Here is a 14,878-nt window from a genome sequence, read left to right as displayed (position 1 = left end):
GCCACCGTCCTAATCTTCGAAGAGCATTTGTTGCTTTTCAGCCAAAATAGTCATGTTGGTAACTTTGGCCAAAAAAAAAAAAAACAGCTATAGGTGTTGTTGCCACAAAGGGAAAAAAATAGAAGCCAAACAAAAGTTCCCTTAATTTGTGGGAAAAGTACATGTGATTTTTTTTTTTAAACATAAAAAGCAGTGATTCTTGAGAATAGGGACAAAATTGGTTTTAATTTTCCAAAAAAAAAAATATTATTTCCCAACCTTATGTCTGCAAATATGACAAATAATGTTTTGGAAATGTAAAGATGCAGTTTCCCAGTTGCAACATTTTTTTTAAATTACATTTTTAATTGACCTGACCCAGAACTTTGTCATCACCATCTGACAAAAATAAATATTACATTATTTTTAAAATACCCTATTAGTGATATTTTTACTCATTTTACAGACAAATGCTTCTCAAGAAACAAAAGAAATATTTAAAACAAAAAACAACCAAAAGTCCATTTGATGGAGTTGACACAGAACTGAAAGTGGTGACAAACTAATGAGTAAAATTAAATACTTGATACATATGAAGTAATGCAGTTTATGTAAAATACATTAAAATGAATTAATTGCACATTTATGTGAGATTTGTCAACAATTTCACTGAAAGAGTCACAAAAAGTCTGATGGAGTTGACATCTGACGGAGTTGACGAAATAATTTATATGATGTTATTCTGAAGGAGGCCATATTGTAGCTCATCAGGTCCATGAAATCTTTATAATATACCAAACTTAAGCTTTTATTTCACAAAATTTCATCAAAGTTTTGTAAATTGTCAGTTATGGAGTTGGCATATCATGGTTGTGACGAGTAGCTTATAAATAAAAAGAAGAAAAACCTAAAGACTAAGATATGCTAACCAGAGCTAACTAGCCCTCTTAGCAAAGAAAGAGAAAGGAAGAGGTCATGGGGTCCTCAGAAGTTCTGGTGCCCCCCATTAATGCCTGATTTTTTTTTTTTTTACATTCTTTTTATGTTTGACTGTGTTGACAAAAACTTGGGACAAATTTCAATGGAGTTGTAAAATATATAAACATTATTTTTGATTCAATTTATTGATACTTTTATAATTATTTATATGAATACTTATACTTAATTGTCATAATATATTATCTTAGTATTCCTTTAATTGTTTTAAACTATTATAATGTATTGAGTTCTGCTCCAGGACAAGGGATTTTACAGGCAACATCCACCAATTACAATGTTTAAAATAAAAAAATATTCAGCAAACACCAGGAAAATATACATTGTTGTGATCACATGACCCTGATTAGTTTAGTCAGATATTTGAAAAACATATATATATTTTGTGTATATTTTATTAAAATTTTGTGTTTTATCCATAGGACCCGTTTTGTCCCAATTCTCAAGAATCACTGAAAGCTGAAATATTAATGGGAGCATATTTACTTTTAAGAGCCACTTTTTAAAAAAAATCCATACAAAGAAATTGCCATTGTATTGGGTGTTCTTTTAAATTATTTTCTTTTTATTAGCAATTCTAAATAGGAACCCAAATCCCACCCTGTGTGTTAACTCCCATGCCTTGCATGTGTGCGCATTGCTTGAAGCCTCGGTCTGAGGTCAGACAGCTCGCTTTGGTGAAAAAGTGACCAATTTAGCTCGAAATGCTAATTCCAGCTCATTGGCAAAAACGCAAGCCATGTGTACGGGTTTCCTTAAAGGGACAAATTGACAAATCTGTGTGCAGCCTCCCACCACCGTTCCCTGATTTCACTGATTAATCAAGTGAATAAAAACTAGGTCTTAATTAAAAGGATCTGGACGTGCTCCCTGCTCAGAAACTGGCAGAACCCCACCGTGCCGCTCCGCGGCCCCCGCGAACAAACTCTCAGAATGAATGGCCGCACGTGAAAAGGTAAATAATTCACTGTAATGAGGGAATTTAGCAATAATAGTAACTGACATATGCTGTCAAAACAAGGAGAAATGAGGCTCGTCTTCGAAACGGAAAGCGCTCATAAAAGTGGGGATTTAATCACCTAAGCAAGCCCACCGCACTGTTGGATAAAAACAAAACAAACTGTTTATTTGAAACTTTAATGTGCCCTTGACTGGACGCCATCTTTTGGGACCTCGGTGTCACTACTTTCATTTTCTTAAGTAACACTAAGTAAGTGACCTCAAAACTCAAGAATTATGACACCGGGTAAAATTATGAATATGTGTAGGGTAACCATTAATATGAAGAATGTAGAAGCTACGCATTAATCATTGGGATTTAACCTCCAGTTTTCACAGCGTTAAGCCGTTTGAGTTCAGCAGGAAGAAATCAGACTTTGGCACACGAAGAACCGTGATGTGAGATCTGTAAAATTAGATAAACTGCATTAATCTAGGACTATGGCGTCATTTCTTTCAACACCCCCCTTAAATTTAAGAAGATTGCGCTGGAATAAAATGTGCTGATGCCCCTTGAATTTCTGGGCTGAATCAACACAAAATCAGTTTATAATTGTGAGGCATAAGGCAAATATAATTTGATTTCCAAGTCTTGCCACAGATTCTCAATTGAATTTGGGTCTGGACATTCGCTCCCACAAATCCTTAAATACATTTGGTTTAACAATCCTCTCAAGGCCGAAGTTATCCAAGTTGGTGGTGCACCTTTTCTTACCACAGTGTTTCCTAAAATACTTTTCTTCCACTCAGCTTCCTATTAACATGTTTGGATCCAGCAAGCTGAACAACCAGCAATAATCTTTTATGGCGTATCCTCTTTGTGGAGGGTGTGTATGAGAGTCTTCTGGACATCTGTCCAGTCTATTGACTTATCGACCACTTAGAGGGTCAAGAAACCTTTGAAGGTGTTTTGAGTTAGTTAGCTGACTAGGGTGTGACAACTTGAGTTTCCAATAAATTAATTATACACAATATTCTAATTTTCAAGCATCAAAACTACAAAAGACAACAGGGAGATTTTTCGCCCTCGACGTTTATATAATTCATGAGTTTCACCCTCTGAAAGGAGCAACAAAAAATACGTACCTTTTTCATGATAATTACATGTTTTTTTCTTTAGCCAGGCAGTTATACATAAAGGTAAAATCAACAGTCATGTCAAACTTGGATAAATAGTCATCGGGTTAGCTGGTCAGCTAAAATACCCACTCAGGCCATCCACTGTCTCCAAGTGGAAACCTTCCTTACTTTGTCTGACTCTAAAAGGAGGCTTCACACGCCCACAAAGACACATGTACACACACACAGTAAACACAGAGCACGGACTTCAATTAAAGTCCCATTAAAGTTTAGCCTGAAAGGGGGGATGGACTATGGGAGGCAGAGAGGGGCATTTATTGATGGCGCCCTCACATCTCGTTCCTGCATTAAGTTGATTTTAAAAGCAATTAATACACACGGTCAGGGAAAAGTAATGGAGCGCCCCGTGTTCTTAACCTGCCGGACGTCTCCCAGCCGAAGCCCTGACCAATGCAGCCCTGCTTTGCATTATAAATGACAAGATAAATCCTAATGGATTGAGGATAATCAGCTAGCCATGAGGGCTGACACACACACACACACGCACGCACGCACACACACACACACACACTCGTCAGGCATACAACCCCTCTCTCTCTCACACACACACACACACACACATATATATATATGCGCAAACATGGACATACAGACACCAGGGAAATTAAAGGCTTTGAATATGTCTGCATTGATTATTTTAAATTATTAGCCCACCTCTCTTTGGACCTCCAATGCTTTTAGCCTAAGCTTTAACACATTTACAGAGACTTATTGACTATAATTACAACTGAGTCTTGGTAATGGACACATCAATTATGAGTCGCACATGTCTCTGACCAAGCGTTGCTCAGGAAATCCCAATCTGGGGTCCATTAGCGTCTCTCCTGTTGGTTTGAAGCTCAATCAGTCTCTACCTTCACCTCTACAAAAAAGAACTATTACCTGGCTGAAGTAGATAGTGGCCTTAACAAAAGCCTCAGCAGCCACTGAAGGAGTCTGTTTCGCCCAATTTAAGGCTGCTGCATCTAAAAAAAAACAAAGGCCTAATCGCTAAACACTCACTAAAGGAGATTATTGTTTTGAGATATTCAGGAAAACGTGTCACATTTAAGTGCTCACCCAGACTTCCAAAGAGCAGCGTATGTAATCTGTATCAGTTACAAGAGGTTTTAATAATGTATGCCGTTGCAAAGTAGTGAATTTGTAATAATGCATATGTAATGATGTTTTCAAATCAAGCAGCTAAACTATGTGGTACTACTAATAATGATATGCATGTTTTCACAACATGTTCAAAGTAGGAGAGAGGGATGAAGATTCAGTGAGTGAGTGTGCGAAGGCGAGCTCACGTACCAGTGTGTGTACGAATGTGTGCCAGGAAGGCCATGGAGTTGCTGCTCTTGCACACCTTGCCGCAGTATTTGCATACACTGCCCTGGTTCTCCTCGCGCTCGCGGTTGATCTGCTCCGTGTCCTCCAGCACGTACTTGTTGACCTCCCGCAGGAGCTCCTCGTGCTTCTCCTTGATGTGGACAAACAGGTCCTGCTCCGTCTCGAAGCGGTCGGTGCATTTCACGCACTTGAAGCTTGCGCCCCCCTCAGGCAGCTCCTCCACGCTGTTCTGCTCGTTGCGGAGATGGGCGGCGCTGGAGAGGTGCTGGTGCAGGTTGCTCTCGGTGTAGAAGGACTTGCCGCACACCAGGCAGTGGAAGTGCCTCTCTTTGGACGGGTGCTTCATTGAGATGTGGACATTGAGGCCGCTGAGGCCGTCCGCCAAGAAGCCGCAGTCCTCGCAGCGTATGCGAGAGCTGCAGGCTTTGGCTTCATCCCTGACCTTCACCTCCTTGGGTTTGAGCTTTCTCACATATGTAGAGCTGGGGGACGTGACGCTAGATATTATCCCTCCAATCAAAGATATGACAGGGGCCTCTCCTTCCAGTGCCATACTCTCTGCCAATGTTACCTCCTGCTCTGCAAGGGCCTTGAAGGAAACAATGCTGGCATCAAACGGGGGAGCTTTGGACATTTGCATATCAACAACCGCTGCATCTTCCTTTGAAGTCTCCTCTCCTGTTTGTGTACCCTCTAAATTCTGATTCTCTTCATGTGGAGACTCATCTAATGGAAGCTGAAGTTCGGCTGAAGCCTGCTGCACAGTCATCTCAGCTGTCCGATTGGTTGACTCTGGTTCATTGTCAGCCGGCGATGTATTAGTTGACACTTGCATTTCATCTTCACCTTCAGTTCCACCAACCACAACACGAACAATCTCTGTAGTGACAGATGGCGCAGCTGGATCTTGCATTTCCACACACGGGTTGTCAATGTAGCAAGATCCTGACCAATCTGAGGGGTTTGGATGTTCACAGACAGTGCTGGAGTTCTGCCCAGGAGGCTCATTGATCTCCGTCTCTTTTAAGGGATGTTCTGAAGCTCTTTGTTCTTTGCCCTTTTGATGTTCCAGGTATTTCTGACTCTTTTGTTTGTGCTTCTCTGTGCTAGCATGACGATACATTTCCCTACTAGTAACGGCATAATAGCTGCATGCTAGACAAACGTACTCAAAATCTTTGGTGTGCTTTCTCTTGACATGGAGATGGAGGGATGGGATTGACTGGGCAACAAAATCACAAAGACTGCAAGCATTGACAGAGTCATACTTGCTTTTATGCTGGCTTGTGTCAGACTCAGTTTGGGCTTCGTCTTTGCGGTCTCCAAGAAGTTCCCCATCCTGTTCTTGCCTTGCGTCAGTAGGCTGTGTGCCAGTAGCTGGTGCGCTGGTTGGCTCAAGCAACGGCGCACCGGAGTTGGCCCTCGCCGAGCTCTTACTCGAACTCTCCTGTGCCCTTTTCACATGCTTCTTAGTAAAACAGTGACGATCCATATCTCCCTTGGTAACACAGCTGTAGTTGCACAAAGTGCAGCTGTAGCCATAATCTTTGCTGTGTTTGCGGCGAACGTGAACACTGAGATTAGTGGCGTTGGACACAACCAAGCCACAGTATCCACAAGTAGTAGAAGACCCTTGTTTTGGTCTTCCTCTTTTCTTTCTTGGAGGTTCAAGCTCTGCATCTTCTTCCTCAGTCAGCACAGACTCGGCTGCCTCTGACAGCTCATCGGCTTTCTGTTGATCTTCGATCAAAGTAGTCCCCTCTTCTCCGGGGACCACCTGATCGAGGTGACCCACAACTGCATCCTCTCCCGCACAGTCTCTGCTAACCTTCTCAACGCACTTTTCAAATGAAGAAGCTTCTGAGCTTTTTTTTACTTTCTGTTGCTCCAAATGTCCATCCGACGACAGGTGAGTACTCATCCACTCTGAAGTAGCTGCAAAAAAGTTGCAGACTTTGCAGCGGAGCCACTCTAGGGTGGGGTGTTTATCGCGAGCGTGATTTTCCAGCACTGCAGTGCTGCCCACCCTGAAATCACAGATTGGACATTTCAGCTGGAACCTGCTGAGAACACGCTTTGGTGCCACTTTTGACGGTGAAGCCTTTTCAGTGCTGCAGCTCTCCACGGCTTCCTCCGATTCGCCCACGTTCTCCTCCGCCTCAACTAACAAGACACAGAGAGATATCCTTCTTTTTAGCCTTTCTCAACAAGTACAGAGAAACATCATGGTCATCAGTATCCAATGTTAATATTCAATTTACTTAAAAATGTAATTCAGCTGTATGGATGAGGATGTAAATATTTTCATGGATGAAATGTCAACTGTGAACAGGAGATAAGGGAATACTCACAAGTTAAAGGGACATCTTTGGCATGGTATCTCTGAATGTGGACATCAAGAGGAGCCTTGTCTCTAAATTCATGTCCACAGTAGTTGCAGGAATAAATTATCTTAGGTTTCGGGGTTCGCTTGCTCACTCTTCTCTCCTGAGCCGTGTTGGTCTCTTCTTGGTCTAAATCTGGACTCTGGTTTTGTTCACCGTCGTCTTCCTCGATTTTTATGGTGGCTTGCTCTTGGACTTGACTGGCATTAAGATTATTTACCTTTTCTTCATGAGGTTGAGGATTTTTTTCAGTGACTTTCCCATGTTTTCGTGTATAATGAATTTTCAGTGATCTCGGGTACATGGTTGAGAACCCACAAACTTTGCAAACGTTCTCCCCGCCCTCGCGTCCACCGTCTGGCAATGGCCTCTCAGCACGTTCTTCCTCTGCCTTATCGAGTTCACCAGCACTACCAGGGGAGACCCCTGTGGTTTGTTCCATCTCCATATCATCTGCCGGCACCCTCACAAAGTCGTTTTCAGCTGATTTGCTCTCAGCATCCCCCTCTCCTAATTCCAGGGCTTTTTCCATATCATTTCCTGTTATAGTTTCGCGCAAATGTGAAATCCAGTGGTGTCATCAAAACCGCATCAAAATCCTGAGGAAAAAAAAGAAAAGAAAGAAATACAACATGTTTATATGCGGCATGTCCAAGTGTCTAGAATATATTACTGCATAACAGCCAATACCAACTCCAAGATCAGATGTAGCTCTCAAAATGAGTTTGTATGTATCTCATAATGTCCTATGACAATTGACCCTATAATTTCAGAAATGATATGTCTTTCTTTTAATAAGAGCAATGTGAAACTTTTTACATATTTCGGAATTACCATGAATTACCTATTAATTTCCTACAAAAAAACATTACTTTCATTTAAATATCCCATTTTTGACTACTGTTTTGCATGTACAATAAAAAATAAATAAATAAAAAAATCTCACATTCCTTTTTGCATTTTTATTTAAAAATCTAATCTTTGTGGCCCATGACTACTGTCATCTTCACAATTTTGGCCTGCATGGCAAAAAGTTTGGACACCACAGCCAAGAAGATTATGTGAAGGTAAATCCAGTTCAACTCCGTCTGGTTAAACATGAGTAAATGTCGCCATCTAGTGTTAATAGACACAAACTGTTACTAAAAGCATGGTAACATAACAGGTTGCTGTTTCTAAGAATTAAAAGGTTTCGTTACATCGCTATCATTATTATCCGAGGGACCTATAAGTAACATAAATAACCACTGTAGGTAATCCATCCTAACGCTGTAATTGTTGCAGCTTTTCTCAACCTTATCTCAGATTAAAACATTTAGGTAAAGTCTGGTTTTGTTGGAGTAAATATGATCGGTGAGTTTGATTGCAAAATATTCAATCTCACATGGGATTTAAAAAAAATATATGTAAACCATAACATTACAAGCAAAAATGCAATCTTAATGATCGTTGTTATTTATGAAAACGTATTTAAAAGCAGGTTTTATTTGGCTCTTAATTGAGTTATATTAATGCTGTAAATATTGTAAATTCAATTATATCGTTTTTTTTATAATCAGTTTATTTCGGGGGGGGTGTAGGAGACGCTGGTGGAATTCATCCTCTGAGATGTTTGTTTTTAATTCCGATATAGTCAGACTGGATGGGTGAATTAAGCGTATCCGTGAAAATTAGTTTTCAAATCTTGATCCCAGTTTGGATCCATGTCTGTACTGTCTGTCTCTGTGTTGCTCTGTGACAGACTGGCGACCTGTCCAGGGTGACCCCGCCTCTCGCCCGGAACGTTTGCTGGAGATGGGCACCAGCAACCCTCCTGACCTGATTAGGGACAAGGGTGTAAAGAAAATGGATGGATGGTTGCAGTGGTTTTTCATCAGAAGTAAATAGGGCTGAACATAATTCAGCTATATGCTACTTTGTGTTAGCATTTTCAATACAATTCTTTCACCTTGAAGTTTTTGGTGGTAACATAAATGTGAAAAAGTTCAAGCAGGATGAATATTTAGGGAAGTGTAACTGCACAGTTCAAATGGCACTTCAATGGGCATATGAATGTATCCTACTAGTGTTAATGTGTAATTGTTCACTTTTGTATGTTTTTGTGTTTTCAAACCTTGCCCAGTTGGCAAATCTTTCACTATTTTTTCAATAATTTAAGTTCTGTTTCCATGTCAAAACACATCAGGTATGGACAGAAAACACAATTTTCAATAACTGTTTGCATGCAATTTTAACAAGCCAAAGACTGGGGATTTACCATTTACCTACTTATTTTTTAATTTCATTTCCTAATTTAACTTCTATATTTCCACTTTCTAAAGTGACCATCCAGCTGTTGTTTTTTTCTAATTGCTAACATGCTTAGAAATTAAACTAATGCAACGTTTTTGTATCCACAAGTATAAGAAAAATCTATAAAACATAGCTTTAACAAACATTTCAAGAAAGCCGAAAAATGTAAACCACAGAGGCATTCTTTTATTTTGACAATGAAACATCAGCTACATCCACTGGACGTGTGGAATAAAGGTGGAGGCAACAGATCTTCAACAAAATCTTATAAAACTCCTAGTGAAAGTAGATTTTTTGATGCCTGCCTGGATAATATTTGAGGAGAAGACCAAATGTTGTCCAAACGGACAGTGAAAGGTTTAGTTTTAGCACGATAGCTGCTATGAAATGAAAGGAGATGCAGATTTAGATGCATGCAACATCTTACGTCCTTCATATTTTACAAAACTACTTAAAAACTCAGCCAAGTTGTTCATTTTGGCGGCTGACTACATCAAGTTTGACTTTTTGCTTACTAACTAGCCCGTCAACATTAACTGAAAGTCGTGTTAAAGTTAGCCCCAGATGATTGTAAAGCACGCTAAAACGTCTACACCAGAGAAAAACTATAAAAAAAAACCATTCCGCAAGGTGCAACACTTTTGCAAAAATCCATATATTTGAGGGTTCAATAGTTTATGTCCTCGTGTCAGAGTAAAATTATGTAGCATTGCTGAAGCTGGAGTCTGCTGCTAACTTGCTAACTAGCAACACGTTCCTCTACTGTACTTTCACACAGCGCGTCCAATGAAATGCCTCCCTCGGCTATAACAGCCAATCATAGCAGGGCTAAGGCGGGTCTAACAAGCTCGAACGTTTGGAAAACGACGGCAGCACAGAGGCCCAAAAAGGAGGCTAACGTCGACCTCTGAATTAGTCACCCATTTAGTCTGAACAGCACGTTAAAACACCGTATATCCATAAATGTCGCCAATTTAAACGCAGCTTGAGTACAAATATGGACTAAATTTCATAAATCAAGCGGACTTACCCCTTGTTAGGTGAGTGTTTCCACGGTGCGCGCTTTTTTGCTGCTAGACACAAATGGCGTACCGTAGCGTGAGCGATGCGTCACAGGCGGCCTTGTTGTCCCCGGGTTTTTTCTACATCAGCTGGTAGACCACATGATGCATTTTGTACCGTGGGAATATTGAACAAAGATGCCCGTTAAAACCTCTTAAAACAATTTAGCGCACAAAGGACTTTGAATATTGCATTATAAATACATTGATAGTGAATTACTGACGGATAATAAAAGCTGAAGACGTATTGGAAAAGAAAGGAAAAATATGAACTATGAATTTGGCAATTTTCCAACGATAGAATAAAGCATAAAACAAGGTGGTCTATATAAAATAAAGATGCATCAACAATTTAAATATCTGTCTAACCGAATCCAGGGAGCATGTAGCACAATTCGAAATAATAAAGAACACATAATAAGACAGCACAAATTTAAAATAAAATTTAAAAACATGAACTCTGTTCTAGATAAAAGTCAAGTTTTTTTTCAAAGAAAATTTTGAGTTTGACTTTCTTTCTACCAAAATGCACATCCATTACTTCTTATTCTCTAAAACTTGGAGCATGAAGAAATACAATGAGCAACAACAACCAAGGACATTTTTTGTGTGTGCAATCAAGGATAAATTTCACTTGGAATTTAATAAAATTTACAATACCTTCTTTGTCATCCATTAGATGGACTAAAAGTATCCAATTTTCTTTTCTATCCATTTTATTTATTTGTTTGTTTTTTTAAATGCATTTTGTATTATTCCAAATTGAAGCACTAAAAGGTGTAAAATTGTGTTTAGACGGTAAAATCCAATGGAGAAAATATAGTAAGATTTAAACACATAAATCCTGTTATTTACATATATTGTATAAAAATACACTTTTATACTTTGTCTGATCATGTTACTTGGGTAAAATGGTTTGGATGTCCTTCCATTGGATTCTTAAAATAGTTGAGTAGAATCTTGGCCCATTTACACATATTTCCTTTAGGACTAAAGTCAGGTGTTTTGTTTTGTTTTTTACTTTTTGGCCACTCCAAAACATTGATTTTGTTCTCCTCAACCTCCTCTGTATCTAGTGTTTCAGTATGAAATGACTCATTGTACATTTGGATGACCCATTTGAGTCCCACGCTTTACCTTCCAGGCAGATATATTGATGTTTCTTCGATATTTACACATATCATTCTCTCGTTATGATATTATCTGTTTCGTGTAGTGCACAAGTCCTCCTGCTGTAAAACACCTTCATGCTGCCACCACTGTACTTCACAGTTGGGATGGTGTGTTCAGGGTTACTGACATCCACGTTTTACCTCCAAATAAAAAGAATGTTTGGACATTCTCTGTTTATACCCGTTATACTTTTGATTTATTTATTTTTTGTGTACAAGGTGCTGCCGTAAAATAAATCCACAAGTTCTCCTCCACAGTCATGACATCATCACCTGGGCTTTTCCAAATTGCTCAAAGGCATAGTAATGCCATTTGTCTATAAAAATAGTTGCTAAAGAGATGTTTCTAACTGGTTGTAAGACTTTGAAATAAGGGAGTAAAAAAATAAAATAAAAATAAAACAAGGAATGACTTTCCATTGCTTAACACTCTAAATTTTAGTTTGTGTGCTACACAGAAACACTGTGTGTGTGAGAAAGAAACCCACTCACTGCCTGTGTAGTTTACATTTTTTTTCTTTTGGTCAAGCCTTGATGAATTACCACTTCCATGTGACACCCAGCATTAGTTTTATGGAAACACTTAAGATGGATTAATTCGTGAGCATGAATTGATTAAGCAGTCCAACGAGTCAGGAGGTGATAAATGATACCGACCCCAAATGAACACACAATTTGGGGTTTTTTTTGGAGTAATTGGCTTTAATTAATCACAGTCAAATTTATATGACATGGATGGTTTGAAACACAACTGGCCTCCTGCCTAATTTTCCATTTTTCCATTCAAAATAGAATCATTTGCTTCCACCAGTCATTATTTGGGAGGTCAGATAATAAAAAGAAATTCAACATTTTCACTCTAAAAGCTGCAGGCTTAAAAACAATCTGACTTGGATCACAATTATATACAGAAGGGAAGATCTTGAGAGACAATTTTGAATCTGTAGAGGACTATTGCCACCTATTATAAATAGTTGGGTTGACCAAGCACAATAGGTTAGGCTTCTAGAGAAAAAAAATATGTGTTAAAATAACTAACATCTAGTGTTTAGATACCAAAACGGGAACTGTTAACAATAACTCATAACCTGAAATACTAAACAAGTAAAAATCAACTACAATGGCGCTAAAAACAAATAATGTTGGACTACACAAACAAACTCAAGCCGAAAATAAATACAACTTTTGACTTTAAGGCCAATTCTTTGGTGAAAGTTTGAACAGTCAAGCTAGTTAGCATTTACGCAGCAGGTAACACAGCACATATTTTTCATGCTTTGTGGCAGGATCAGTGAAATCTGATTAGTCCAAAATGGCAGCTTATATAGAATGATGATTCTATGTCTTGTATCTTCTTTAAGGCAATAAAATCGGGTCACAAATTAGACCAAACATTTGCTTAAAACTTCCCAAACGTCTATCCAATCAACATAAAACCTGCCATTTGGGCTAAGTAAATAAGGCAGAAGCTTTTTTGTCTTTAATAGTTAAATCAGATCTAAACCTCACCACAGTTCAAGGTAAAACAATTTTCTTTGTTTCAGTTTTTTTTTTAACACAACTAATCATGTGTCACCAGGACCAGGGTTGCCACCTTTCAGAAATAAAAATAAGGGCGCGTCGTCGCGTCGTCCTACTCTCATGGGGTGGGACGTCCATTGCAGTGATAGACATTATTTTATGGCGGTGTTTTTTGTTTTTAAAAAGTGATCCATAGAGCAATTGTTTATGCATAGAGGTCGGTTAGATTACCCCAAAATTGTACTCCAATCAGAGTAGCATACCTTAAACACGTTTAATTAAGCAAGTGTAAAAAGTATTTGGTAAACTACTCAAGTACTGAGTATCTGATCATAACACCTGATTTAATATTCAAAATGTATCCTCAGACAGCCAAAAGTATAAAAGTTATGTGAACATTCTGGTATTTTAGTCAAAATATATCAGCATTTCATAATAAAGCATACAGAAAGCATTAACAAACCTTTTAAAGAAGGAAATATTGATGTCTATTTGTATGATTTGTTCTTTAAATGACCATTAGTATTATTTTGGCTGATATTATTAATAAGCAAATAAGCAAACCTTTTTTTTTTTGGTTGGTTTGATTTTCCTTCTTTGAGCAAAACTTGATGTCATGGTAATAATAAGTTTGTATTTGTATCAAAGGGTTCTGAGTCTGTATAGTGTCACTGATATTGTTATGAAGTATTTATAATGTTTAATGCTTTAAAGCTTGTTGTAAATGACCGCTAATGATCATTGATTATTAGGCTGTTTTATTGTTTTATCAGAATAAATGGAGAAGTACAGCAAATGTTAGTTTTTTCATTAAAGTATTAAACATCACAAAATATTTTACACTGAAAGAAATAAATGACACATTTTTGAAATTCTGTACAACGTCACTGATTTAGAGAACTGATTTATCAGCTTTGAGTGCTTTTCTTAATGGTAATTTTATATGGAGATATGCCCTGTTTGGTGATGAAATAAAACATAAAAGCTATCTTCTCATTAATGTTGATTAAAGACACATTTTTGGATCTTTTTATATTTTCTAATTGATTCTAGCATCAATTGCTGAACATTTTCTTTATCATGGTTATGAATGTCATGTTTTTTTCAAGCTGATGATCAGATGTCAGTTTTTGGAATAATGGGTGGAAATAGTAAATAGTTGGATGTTTTCTATTTTGAGGTCAGACGTTTTTCATGTTTGTTTTTTTTTTCGTCTTCTTTTTCCTAATCAAAAATCCAAAAATATTTAACATTATTTCAGTTTGAACTCAGATTTCCACAACAGATTAGCTGAACCTTCTGATGGATAGCTAGCTAGCTGTGTTCACTCGGCTGCATGCTGGCATCTACTGTGAACTCTGGTGTTTGTGTTGCTCTACACCACCGTTGCAGCGGCAGGTTGGCTTCCTCTGTAACGCATCAACTGTGTCGTTTTTGCCGCGTGGGCCCCGAGGCGGCATCAACTGTATYGCTTCAGTCTCGCACACACAAGGGTTAAAATCCTCCTTCCAAACACTCTGAGCTCMTGTTGGTCTWTTGAAGCAAYAGCCTTGAATTTCCTGAGGAAATAACTGATGCTTAACTTTTTTGTCCTGAAACTAAACTTTGTCCTTGTTTACAAACTGGGATAAACAGTGAATTAAATTTGTTTCTTTGAGTTTGGACTCTTTGAAATAGATAAAATCAGTTAAATAAATGATTACTAAGCTCTAACCAGATGTGGATCTGTATGATCCCTGTCCTACTTGCCAACATCGGAAAGAAATCCAAATGTGAAAACAAGAAGATGTGGTAACAACTGCAGCACAGGAGTAATAACATCAGTCCAGCTAATGACACGACCAACACCAGCATCAGGATGGTTTTGCCTGATGACTGATAATCCACACTAATGCATTAATGAATGATTGACATTTTCTCATGTAAAAACACAACATTTGGTTATAACAGCCTGTCGTTACACAGAATCATTACACTCAGCATTTGATAAAAGCATTGTGAG

The 14,878-nt window shown here is 38.3% G+C and overlaps 1 protein-coding gene across 1 annotated transcript in view; it reads right to left on the bottom strand.

The window, feature by feature from the left end:
* znf407 (zinc finger protein 407) overlaps positions 1-10,237 on the bottom strand; it is a 192,759-nt gene extending 182,522 nt beyond the window's left edge. The window contains exons 1-3 of the mRNA XM_008432014.2: positions 10,153-10,237; positions 6,798-7,429; positions 4,408-6,609 (exon numbers count right to left, since the gene is read on the bottom strand). Coding sequence (XP_008430236.1) covers positions 4,408-6,609; positions 6,798-7,362 — 2,767 coding nt within the window. The 5' untranslated portion in view covers positions 7,363-7,429; positions 10,153-10,237. The remainder of the gene's footprint in view (positions 1-4,407; positions 6,610-6,797; positions 7,430-10,152) is intronic.
* Positions 10,238-14,878: the final 4,641 nt, after the last annotated feature.

This window comes from Poecilia reticulata, linkage group LG16 (assembly GCF_000633615.1).
Source record: "Poecilia reticulata strain Guanapo linkage group LG16, Guppy_female_1.0+MT, whole genome shotgun sequence".
Taxonomy (NCBI): Eukaryota; Metazoa; Chordata; class Actinopteri; order Cyprinodontiformes; family Poeciliidae; genus Poecilia; species Poecilia reticulata.
The sequence above is the reverse complement of the archived record's forward strand: the minus strand, read 5'-3'. Positions and strand labels throughout refer to the sequence as shown.